Here is a 12,488-nt window from a genome sequence, read left to right as displayed (position 1 = left end):
AGAAAGTGTCTTCCAGCCACTGGTTCACTCCCCAAATAGCTGCAAGAGCCAGGGCTGGGCCAGTCCAAAACCAGGATCCTGGACCTCCATCCAGGTGACTCACGTAGGTGTCAGGACCAAAGTACTTGGGCCATCCTCTGCTGCTTTTCTAGGTATATTAGCAGGGAGCTGGTTTGGACGTGGAGCAGCCAGGACTTGAACTGGAGCTCATATGGGGATGCTGGCACTGCAGGCAGTAGCTTAACCTGCCACCCCACAACTTTTTGAAGTGGCACGTGCCTCCCTACTCTGGGATGTAGGATGCATCAAAATGTGGATCTAGCACAACCCAAGCAGGACCAAACAGGAAAAGGATGGGCTTTGCTGTCCCCTCATCTTTTTGAATATTCCCTTGCCCTGGGGGCTGTATGTGTGTGTGTTGTATGTGTGTGTGTATAGGGGTACCCCCCACAGCTGAGTTTTGTCTCATTGCTTGGGCTTTCTTGAGATAGACTTGTACCATGTCTTCAGGATTGTTTGCCGTTTCTAAAACTGCACACTTTTCTGATCAACAGATGAGACTGTGAGAAGTGTTAATTTACGGCACTGGCACTTTTGGCTTAGGATAGTACCCAGGATCTTTTTACACAGAAAATAATCAATATTCATTCAATATGGGTTGAATCCTCTAGCATCATATGTGTATCTGTTTTCATAGGGTCTGTCTGCAGGTGTAGGGGTTTCCGGTTACTGGTGAGCTGCTTTGCTTGAAGCAATGGGCCTGGAAGCTTCCTTCTGGCCACTCAGCAGGACATGGGTGCCCCCTGCCTCTCCAAGCCTGCCAGGGCCTCCCCCTCACTGTTCATCTCCTGAGGGCCTGCCATAGCCTAGGACCCCCAACAATTAAACCAAGCTGACTGTGACAAACAGTGACATGTCACAGCTCTAGAACAGGGGGACACAACGAAGGGAGCCACAGCAGCAACTGCAGAACCAACCTGGGCACAGATGAGGTTGGAGGCCTGGGATGCAGGAGGCGCCTCCTGAACCCAGAGGCCGGAGGTGGCTGTGAAGGGCCCCACAGACCTGGATGCTGAGCCGTTGTGTCTGAGGGACAACTGTGAGACTGAAGTCCCAGGGGGCTCCTGGGAGCCTGAAATCGCAAACACTCATCAGAGAGCTTTGGCTTCCCAGCCGGGATCCTGGGTGAGCACATTCAAATATGTGGGTGCTCAGCGCGGGTGACACAGTAAGTGGAGGCTCCTTGTGCGCCCCAGCGTCTCATCTGACTTGAAATTGCGTGGGGACAGCTGAAATCTGAGTGCACTTGGCAGCCCAGGGAACTCTGGATCAGCACAGAGAATGCCAGGCTCGTTGCCATCCAGGCGTCTGTCTTCGCCCGTGACCTCCACCCCTCAGCATCTTCGCTGGGTCTCTCCATCACACCACCTACCCCTTGCTGCCTCCTGGACCACTTCTCTCACCCAAAGCACCCTCTGCTGGAGTTTTCCCCCTGCCGATTTCCTTTTCTTCCTGGTCCTCGCCAGGAGCTGAAACTGTGCCCCTGGATCATGTGGTAGTGTCTGCCTCCCTTCGGGAAATGGCAAAGTGCATCAAGGTGGGTCTTGCCTGCCAGTGAACCCCTGGCTCGGCAAACAGGCCCCGCTATTCAGTGGTCACTGATTTATACGTCAGCCAAGGCAAGCACGAGAATCGTCAAGGCTGGAAGGGAAGAAGCCGGCTTCCCCTAGAGCGCTGCAGGGGCCAGAGCGACGCAGTGTGCTCTAGCATGTGTGTGTGCGAATTCACATGTGTTCATGTGTGTGCAGGGGCACGCGTGTGCACATGTAGGCGGCAAAGAGACCTGAACTCGAAAGGAGATTCTCTTTAGCCAGCTCTTAGAATAACACTCAGAATAGAAGTTTCAAAGCTGACTTTACTGATGTGCAGACCAGAGGAGGAGGAGGAGGAGGAGCAGGAGGAGGAGCAGGAGCAGGAGGGACACACAACTCTGAGAGCAGCAGAGTGTGGCGCCTTGGCGTTGGGTGGCAGGAGGCTGAGCCAGGTTATGTGTCAGAGCAGGGTTCAAGCCCTGTGGTCGTGCGGGAGGAGCTGCGAGGTTTGGCAATGGAGGTCTCTGTAATCTAAGTGTGATTCTGTGGTCCTAGGGAAAGCCTTGCAGACTAGAGAGGGAGCTGGTGATCACAGTGACAGTGTGAGACGGCCAGCCTGGGGCACTGCAGTGCAGATCCACACAGCTCTGCCTGCAGGGGGAGGTTCCTGCAGGTGAGGGCTCTGGGCCCTGGCCATTACCTCACTCGCTGGGTAAACAGAGACAGGAGGGAGTGACACAGGAGATGACTGGATCCTGAGAGAAAACCCAGCAACTCCTCCAAGGCCAGTTATGCAAAGCCTCAGTAAGTGGGTGTCAGGCAGCGACCATTCCCAGCTGAAGACCTCAAATGCATTCCTGAGAGGAGGTGGGGGCGTGCCGAGCGCTGGGGCCCAGCCCCTGTGAGTGCAGAGCCCCAGGGGCCGATGCCTCCCCTGCTGCAGGCCAGGCTGCCTCAGGCTGCCTGGTTCCAGGCTGAAGTTGATTTGAGTAGCTGCTTGCAGTCTGCTGATTTCCTACCATAAACACCATGAATGAAGAAACGGCAGGGACCCAGGAATGTTAGAAACTGGTCCAAAAGGCAACAGGAAGCGGAGTAGGGATGTGAGCAGAGTGTTGGAAGCCACCGTGATGGAGAGGAGAGAAGGCTGCCAAACATTCCAGCAGTTTCTCCCAAGAACAGACAATGCTTGTTTGTTTGTTTTGAAAGACAGAAATAATCATCGCTTGTTGAGGAAAGCAAAACCACGCAATTAGCATTTTACTGAAAATGCACCAGTTCTAAAAATGTACAGAGTTCAGTTTCAACCATTAGATAACTGTTTGCTAAGTATTCATGTGATATTGCTATTGTCAGCAAGCGATCTAGGACTTGCTCCCTCATTTCTCTATTCTAAGCCCAACTTGTTCTTTCATTTCTCTATTCTCCTCAAGGTAGGAAACTAATTCTATTATGAAGGAATCTGTAGGACGCACAATTTAATCTTTAGACCTTATAAAAGAGATGGCTAACATTTTTCTGTAATAGCATAGCCAAAATAAGAGCTTAAATTATAATCTCATAGCTAGATTGACTTCGCCATCAGCGAAGTAAACAGTAAGTAGAAAAAAACCTCCCTTTCAGACCAAAGGGAAAGAAAGTTTTAAAGTGAGAATATAATTTTCCTCATGGGCATTGTCTACCGTAGAAAAACTACTACAGAACGTGCTTGTGACTATAGACTTGTAGTTCAGGCCACCGAAGATTAGAGATGGGACACGGGCACTCCCTTGACTTGCATCCTCTGGTCTGCTTTAACACAAACCAGGAGGAAAAGAAAGCTCGGCATCAGAAGCAATGGGTGGCAGGCCTATTAATGGCTGATCTGTACAGTGATCTGCCCTCAAGGAGACCCAACAGGCCAGTCCACTGCAGTGGCTTTCAATGTGGCAAGCCTGGGCTTCAGCAGAAGTCAGCTTGTGAAGAGCCCTGGCAGCTCTGCCAAGAGTTGGATCACTGGAAATGGACCTGCCCTGGAGTCGAAGGATGCCCAGGTCAGAGCCACAGATCTTATTGGCTCTAAGCTGAAAAGCCCTCCACTCAGCCTAGCTTTCAAAGTGACCACTGCAGCTGAGGGGACGGCCAAGAAGTAGGGTCAGCAACATTGCAGGCAGAACTGTAAATTTCTTGTTAGAGATGCCACCTGCCTTTACCTGGCCAGCTCTCCTCCCAGGCCAGCCAAGTAATGAAAGTCAACAGAGTGCCTTCCCCTAGGAGGTTCACACCTCCCTTAGGATGTACCCCATGTGAAGAGATAGATAGGTCTGGGCCTCTTAACTTACAAGGCCTAAAGCCCAACAGATTATTATCAAGCCCCTTCTGTCAAGTTCTATTTGCCTCTCAATCAGAAAACTTAATTGTAGCTTAGACAGCACCTTTCTTAGCTCCTCTAATAATGACTCTGTCCTTTGTTCTAGACCCTGTCTAGCACACTCGGGCCTCATTCCTTTGTAATCATAACCTCTACTCTACCACCAATGGCTCTACTCCCAACCGGTGTGTACTGATGGTCCTCTTCCCCACTTAATGCTGTATAATTGTTCAGACCTGGTTAATGCCACTCTTAGGATCATTGGTTACTATCCTCACCCTGTCTTTTATGACCTTGTCTAAACATGATCAGAGTCGGCGAACTTGGAAGGCTTCCATAACCTTGGTAACTCATGACGAGAGCCTAGGGTGGTTACTGGCGCCATAACCTAGAGTGTCAATTTGTTGGGTCAACAACAGGAGTCACTGTGCACTTGCTCCTCATGTAGGATCTCTGTCCTTAATGTGCTGTACATTGTGACTTTAATACTATAACTAGTACTCCAACAGTATGTTTCACTTTGTGTTCCTATGTGGGTGCAAACTGTTGAAATCTTTACTTAATATATACTAAATGGATCTTCTGTATATAAAGAGAATTGAAAATGAATCTTGATGTGAGTGGAAGGGGAGAGGGAGCGGGAGAGGGGAGGGTTGCGGGTGGAAGGGAAGTTATCGGAGGGGGAAGCCACTGTAATCCATAAGCTGTACATTGGAAATTTATATTCATTAAATAAAAGTTTTAAAAAAATGTACCGAGTTCAAAGTTCAGGAATTATTAAAAACCTAAAGCTAGATTGTAAGCCTGACCCATAAGGAAGCACCCCTTCTCTGTGGAAGAAATTCCCTTTTGCTTTGCTAAGGGCAAGACCAGAAAATAAATCCCGGGGCTGGCACTGTGGCACAGCAGCTCAAGCTGCCGCCTCACCCCATATGGCCGCCGGTTCCAGTCCCCACTGCTCCACTTCCAGTCCAGCTCCCTGTTCATGCTGTTGGGAAAAAACAGCAGAAGACGGCCTGAGTGCTTGGGCTGCTGCCACCCACGGGGGAGACCTGGGTGGAGTTCCAGGCTCCTGGCTTCAGCCTGGCCCAGCACAGGCTGTTGCAGCCACCTTGTCAATGAACCAGCAGGTGGATTCGCTCGCGCTCCCTCTCTCCCACTTCCACACACACACATCTACCTTTCAAATCAATAAATAAACGTTAACAAAATCACCTTATTTAAAGACATGCTGGAAATATGTTTAGATGTTCCCTTTATGTATTTGAAAGGCAGAGCCATAGAGAACGAGGGAGAGACAGAGAACTTCCATCTACTGATTCAACCCCCAAATGGCTGCAACAGCTAAGGGCTGGGCTAGGCTGAAGACATGAACCTGGAATTCCATCCAGGTCTCCCACGTGGATGGAGGAGGCCCAAATACTTGGGCCGTCTGCTCCTTTCCTGGGTCCAGTAACAGGGAGCTGGATTAGAAGTGGAGAAGCCGGGACTTGAACCAGTGCTCCTATGGGATGCCAGTATCACAAGTAGCAGCTTAAACCCCTGCACCACAGTGCCTGTGCCTCCTCTTGCATTGGACGAGTCATTTTTAGTAGTTGAAATATTGTAGCCAATTGGTCAGTTTTGTCATTAGCACAGCCATTCAATTCTGTTTATGAATCACATGCTACATACCAGACACAGTGCTGTGTGTGCAAATCCAATTTCGAGTTCATTTAGAAATGCTCCTGTGCACCATGTGCCTACCACATATATGCCACCCCCTGGGGATAGGTGTGACTACAACACGGTCACAAGCTAAACAAGGAAATGCCACTTTATCCTGATTGTGGAAGGTTTGAAAGCATGGGATCCTAATTATTGTGAACAGAGAGACAAAAGAAAAAGCTAAGGCAAGAAAAAGGGTTGTCAAAAAGTAGAGTTAGTGTTGAAAAAGAAGACTGGGGTGACTACGAACAGAAACGGATCATGAGTGATGCCATCCACAGCCGTGAGGAGTGCAGGGTTTGGCTCCAAAGCACACCTCTAGGAGCTGCTGATCTTGACACACCCTGGGGTCAGCAGGATAAGAAACGGCAGCCTGTACTTTGTGCCCGGTGTTGCCGTATGCTGGAGTGACAGAACGGCTTCCATGGGCTGCACTGTTTTTCTTAGGCACATCAAATGTTCAACAATAATTCTGCAGTGCATAAAACAGTTTGTGAACATCAGAACTCGCGTTGATTGAAGAAATTACTCCTCTCTAAAGTTATAAAGTAATTTCATAACATTTCAATCCTACATGAAGACAGCAGTGACTTTGCCATGATCTGCCGTGGCCGACAGGGATGCAAGCGACAACGTCTCGGACAAAGTTTGAACTTTTGAAACAATACTGATCCAGCAAGAGGAGCGACATGCCATCCCCAAGAGACTTCAAACCCTTCATTATTTAAAAGCCTGCACAAGTAGAACTGCCATTTAACCTAGAGGCTCATCTGATGTCCTAAATCACACACGCTGTGCTGTCTTAGGTGGAAAGCAGGGAGTCCTAAAAATGGAGGTGGGCACTTCCAAGGTTTCATTGGCCACTGAAAGACAATAGAAGCAAGAAGAGGGGGCCCCTGGGGATTCCAACAACCTCCTCGATGAGATAACACAGAAAAGATGCAAGTTCACGACCATTTTCTCTGCTGACCACTGTGTTTGCTTCATGCACCTTCCAGGAAACCAACAGGAGGCACCAGTGTTACGCCCACTTCTAGATGTAGCAATGGGAAGCCAGCAGATCTAAACAACAAGCCACAGGCTCCATCCCCTTTCCTGTCCTCACCTCTGGGCTGAATAGCCACCAAGAGCCCTGGTGGTTTCCCTTCATTCTTCGGCATTTGTCTTGCAAAAAAAAAAAAAAAATATTTGAAATAAAAACACCCCCAGCTAGCAGCTCGTGCTTCACCTGGGGAGGCAGACAGAATGAAAATAAATGAAGTCATCATTCTTTATTGGAGGTTGGCGTGAGTCGTGAGTCAGCAGGGAAGACTGCTTGCTGCATAGACAATTCTTATTTTATATATTTTATGCATTTATAAAGCTCATTTCTGCAGGCCTTATGCCGTAAAACCCAAGGGAACTGCAATCATTCAAAAGTGAAGATAAATGTTTTTGAAATAGAACCGGGACAGCGGTTCAGAAAATGGGTAAAACGAGAAATAAAATGGGCCCGCAACACCAGGCAGGCCAGATGGAAGCCCCAGGCAGCTGTTCCTGGGTGGGAGAGCTGTTCCCGGGTGGGTCCTTCAGAGATCTCTGCTTGTCCACTATGGGTGACTATCTACCTACAGGCTTGTTAAATTTGCAAATTTCAGAGCCAACCTTCAAACCTCAGGTTCTAGATCAAACCAGCAGTCCAGCTGCTTCTAAGACGCGAGCTCAACCCAGGCCCCTTTCCCACTGGAGAACAGCTGGGAGCCTGCTGAGCCATCTTCCTTCAGCTGCTGCGTGAGCTCTTCTGCTCTTGTTCCCCGCCACGCCTCAAACCCTGCAACTGACTGCCTGGCCCCAGGCCCCTTCTCATCTGGCCTCTGCAGGCCGGGAATCTGCAGCCATCACTCACAAACACAAAGCGATCACAGCTGCTCCAGCTCCAGTCCAAACCCCTGGCTGAGCCGACCTACGCCAGTTCCCGCACCTTCAACAGCCCAGTGAAACCAAGGCTCAGATGCTGCTGACGCCGCTCCCCTCCCCCAAACCGTGAGCAGAGCAGCTGTGAAGCGGAACCCCCACCTTTCTTCTCACCCTGACGTGGGGCCTCCCTCCCCTGGGTCTGAGCCCCGTGGGCTCTGTAACTGCTTGCACATGGAATATGGCGAAAACGATGCTATGTCAGTGTCCCAGGCTGGAGGTGGCTCGAGTGTGTCCCCTCATGGTTCCTGTGCAGGCCGCCTGGTCCTCAGAGGGCTGCTGGAAAGAGGTGGTGGGATCTTCACGAGGTCGGGCCTAGAGGGTCGCTATCAGGACACTGGGGACATCCCCCTTGGAAGGGACTGTGAGTTGGGGGCCGCAAGGGTGAGTTGTGGCAATGAAGCCCCTCCGTGTCTGTCCGTGCTACAGCTTCCTCCATGGCCACGGGACCTCTCATGAGATCCTGCCATCACCATGCCATCCACCACAAGGCCCTCCCCGGAGCTGAGCTGACATCAGCCATGCCCTTGAACCTCCACCTACAGCTGTGAGCCACATAGACCTCTTGTTACAGACTTCCCCAATCGCAGGCATTTCATTGTAGTCAGGGTAAAGCAACCAAGGCAGTCAGTGTTCAGACCCAACCGCGAGAGACGGGTGCCCTCCCCTCTCTTCTGAGACCCTTGTTCTGTGAGCTGAGGGCTCCACACTCTGAGGATGCCCCAGCCACACAGTGGGGACACAGCTGGCGTCAACTCACAGGCAGGTGAGCCATTCTGAAGGTCGTCCCCAGGCCTTGACCACTTGAGCTCCATGAAATAACTGACTGCTGCTCTCAGCTCAGAACCTTCAGGGCGTCTGCCGAGCAGGGGTCACCACACAGAACACTCGTCCAGACTGGACTTGGCGCCAGGGACCCGGAGCGGACGCGTGTGAACCCGGGCGCCACCCTCCCCCACAGCGCGGTCCACCCCGTGCCGCTCACCTGGCCGATGTGCCTTGGGGACCGCCATGTTCATCACGCGCCCTCCATCCTGAGGTTTGGGGGGAGACGCAGTGAACCTGCAGATCCCCGATTCTGACGGGGTGCTGGAGGTCAGACTGTCGGTGTACTCGTTTGTCCCTGCCGTCAGCTGCTCGGACGACGTGTCGGAGATGAAGCACTCCGTGATGGTGAACTTGGCGTGCCGCAGCTGCTCTTCCATCTTGGCGTGCTCGTAGGCCCGCGCCAGTTCTTCGTACGTGGAGGAGGCACTTTCTGTGGAGACCATGCTGCTTCTTGCTCGATCTGCGGCAGGAGAAAGAGACAATGATGGGTGCCCAGGTTTGGGGCAGCAGTGGCGGGACCCTCTGTGGCTTGTAGCCCTTTCTGCCACTTGGCAGGGGATTTTGTCTCTGTCATTCATACTTTTTCAAAAACATGTATTTATGTATTAACTTTATTTGAAAAGCTGAATGGCAGAAAGAGAGAGAGAAAAACAGAGAGTGAGAGAGGTACTTAATCTTCCATATGCTGGTCCAGTCTCCAAGTGGACACAACAGCCTGAGCTGGACCAGGCTGAAGCCAGGAGCTTCTTCCAGGTCTCCCATGTGGGTGGCAGGGGCTCAAGCACTTGGGCCATCCTCTGCTGCTTTTCCAGGCTCCTTAGCAGGGAGCTGGATCAGAAGTGGAGCAGTCGGGCCATGGACCAATGCTTACATGGAATGTGGGAGTCACAGGCAGGGGCTTAACCCACCGCCACAGGGCTGGCCCTGCCTCTGTCATCCTGAAACCAGTCCCTCCACTCTCAGCAAATTCAGCCCAGCCAGTTTTTGATTCAACCACATCAAAGCAGTTAGCTGTCCCTAGCCTGGGACATTCCCACAAGCGGCTAAGGAATTCCCTGGAAAAATTCTGCTTTCAGTGAAAACAGCCGGAGGTGCGGAGAACGTCGCGTGCCCTGCCTCCTCTGACCTGCAGGTGCCTCTGGGCCGTGGAGACGCTAACTGCTGTGGAAGCCGGGAATGCTCCCCATCGGTGCCTCCGGCCTGCAGTGGCCAAGGGAGAAGCGACAGTGCTGGGACACAAGGATGCCACTTGGCACCGAGGTCGGCCCCAGGCAGAAGGGCCCCTGGTCCCTGGGACTTCATCCTTTGTTGCTGGCCCTGTTTGTGGGGACCAGAGGCCCACACCTGTGTGCCTTGGAACTGGGCCACGGTGTCCCGGGCAGAGAGCTCTCTGCCTTTTGAAGCGAGAAGTTTGGAAGCCACCTCTGAGACCTCTGGGAAGCTGAAGAGCCGTAACTGTCATCGAAATGAGCTGCCTTGGGAACGCGCTTTTTGAAGTACTTCATCAAGAACAAAAGAGAATGAGTATGAAAATTTCCTCCAGCTATTAGGTGCACATATAATTTCTCTTCAGCATTTGAGAGGGGGAGCTGGGCAAGCCAGAGCTATTCTTAGGCCCTGACTTCTCCGAGAAGTGAAATCCTGGTGGCTGATGCCAGATGAGATGACTTAACCTTATCATCAACCCTGCTCATCGTCAGGGGATCAGCCTGGGTTCCCCAGAGCGGGCGCTGAGACCTCATCACCCAACATCAAGTGCAGTGTGTGATTCCTGCAGGTGAGCGTCCGTCAGACACCCTTGGCGTGGGAGCAGCAATTATCGCGATCATTTCGTGTGGGCAACACAGTTGAGAGGTCTCTATTTCTCCCAGCGGGGTGGGAAGGAGAAACAGAGAGCAGCCTGGGTCTGGGGCTCTGGACCTCTGCGGAGGGCGTGCCTCTCCGTTCGCTTTGGCAGCACACACCGGGCCGTGTGCATAGGAGATGCTGTGAGGTTGGATGAAGAACCCTTCCAAAGGGACAAGGATGCATCAGAGAGGTGTTTGCTGCCCCCTACCCACAGCACCCGAGAGGCCCTTGGTGTGGGCCAGGCCATGGCACGGGCCCCGCCATTCCTCAGGGCTGAGGAGGAAGCTCGCTGGCCAGACCATACCTGTGTCTTGGGAGGGGCTGACACTGTAACTGTCGCTCTCCTTGTCCACCGATCCTGCAGCTCTGGGGGTCGGCAGCCTCCAGTCTGTGGTGAGGGTGTGTGCTGAGATGGTGGGGTGCGGTCTGTTGAGGGTCCACTGGCTGGCGTAGCGGTTCCTGGCTGTGGGTCCAGCCTTTGCGTTCCTCCTGGTGGTGGGATCTGCGAAGACCCAAGAACAATGTCTGTCTTTGCCCCCAGGGGAGCATGGCCAGGCGGGGGCACGAGTGGGGCAGCTCCCCCAGCCCCCCACCCCACCGACCCAAGCTGCATTCTTTGACCAACTGCTCCTCTCTGGAGCAAGCTTCCTTCCCCCAATGGTCTGAAACCTTACCCTGATCCTTAAGCATTTGGAAAACCCACAGGGGACAGAAGGCTCTATCTGCATCCAGACCTTAGCAGTGGAAGCCTTGCTTCTGGTCCTATAATTCTGCAACCCGGGGCAAGGAGTTCAAACTTCCAGAGAACAACCATCTTCTGGAACGGACTCGGTCTAACATCTCCCCTGCCCCGTGGCTCTCTGCCTGGAGTTCTACCCCGGGGTGCTGTTAGGGGGTCGAATCGTGTGGCCCCTGAAAGACGCATCCATCCATATTCCCCTCCATTAGCTCAGAATGGGAGTCTGTTCCCACCAGGGGCACTGCAGAAGTAATTAGCTAGGATGACGGCAGACTGGAAGGGGGGCAGGCCTAATCTGATCTCATCTGGAGTCCTGATAAGACAGGGGATCAAGACACAGACACAGGAGAGGGAGGCTGGAGCAATGGAAGCCAAGGCTCGCTGGCAGAGTAGCAGAAGCCGGGATTGTCCCCTACCGGCTTCCCAGGGAGCATGGCCTTGGGGACACTTTGATTTTGGTCTTGTGGCACAGGGAGACAATCAATGGGTATTCTCGAATGCCACTCGGTCGGCGGCACTTTGATGCAAGAGCTCCCGTGTACAATATAGCTGCCTCCCGTGCCGGTGCCCTCTCACAGTCACTCATTGCGACAGTCATGACTGTTTTATCGTCAACTGCACTGTCGGCTCCTGGGTTGCAGAGACCACACCTTTTCGTCCCAACAGTCCCATGGACCTTCTCCACCTGTGAATTCCCTGCTTCTCAAGGAGGAGTTCGATGCCGTTCTAGGAGGGTCTGGTCTCTGGGAAACACGGCCATTTACCTTCACTGCTCAACACGAGTGGAGTGCGAACGGACAGCGCCAACCTGTGACGCATGGCTGCACTCTGTTACTTGATCCCAGGAGCCTAGGAGTCTCTCCAGGACACAGACAAGGGTCTTCCTCTTTGGACCCCCACAATACTTCCCGGCATGCAGTATTTCCTGAAGGCTTTATATAGGCAAGGGGCACTGAATGAGTCGGGCAACAGCAGCCCACAGAGAAGTAGGTCAACAGCTAAGTAATGAAAATGGAGCCCAAACCTCCCGTCTTTCAGCTCGGACTTCGCCTGGCGTCCAAGTTTTCCAATGCGGTCTCCTGGTGACAACGGCTTACGTATAATTCCATGTTGGGATGGGGAGGCTGACCCTGAGAAGTGATGGAAGGACGCTCCTTGGAAGTGGAAGATTTTCTTCTTTGCAAGTTTCGAGTTATTGGACTTTGAACCTAATCCATCATTGTTCGATGCTGGAGAGAAGCGTTAAGATGGCAGCAGAATCGATAAATTTTAAGACTTCCTGGGTCATCAACATACTCAGTCTTGGTGCATATTCTCTGGGGCATTGATTTTTTAAGACACATTTCATCCCTTACTTGCAAAAATTCCATGGCAGACTTTATTGGAAGATTTTTTCTTGGCCTTGATTAGAATGTAAATGAGTTAAACCCAGTGCCCAGCTCTCTCGACACAACAAGGTGTGAATGATAAT

At 52.1% G+C, this 12,488-nt stretch overlaps 1 protein-coding gene across 1 annotated transcript in view; it reads right to left on the bottom strand.

Annotated features, from left to right (window-relative positions):
- DSCAM (DS cell adhesion molecule) overlaps positions 1-12,488 on the bottom strand; it is a 707,908-nt gene that overhangs the window by 12,278 nt on the left and 683,142 nt on the right. The window contains exons 32-33 of the mRNA XM_062174789.1: positions 10,583-10,780; positions 8,588-8,890 (exon numbers count right to left, since the gene is read on the bottom strand). Of these exons, the coding sequence (XP_062030773.1) occupies positions 8,588-8,890; positions 10,583-10,780 (501 nt within the window). The remainder of the gene's footprint in view (positions 1-8,587; positions 8,891-10,582; positions 10,781-12,488) is intronic.

Source organism: Lepus europaeus, chromosome 2 (assembly GCF_033115175.1).
Source record: "Lepus europaeus isolate LE1 chromosome 2, mLepTim1.pri, whole genome shotgun sequence".
NCBI classification, from domain to species: Eukaryota; Metazoa; Chordata; class Mammalia; order Lagomorpha; family Leporidae; genus Lepus; species Lepus europaeus.
This window is presented reverse-complemented; position numbering and strand designations above follow the sequence as displayed.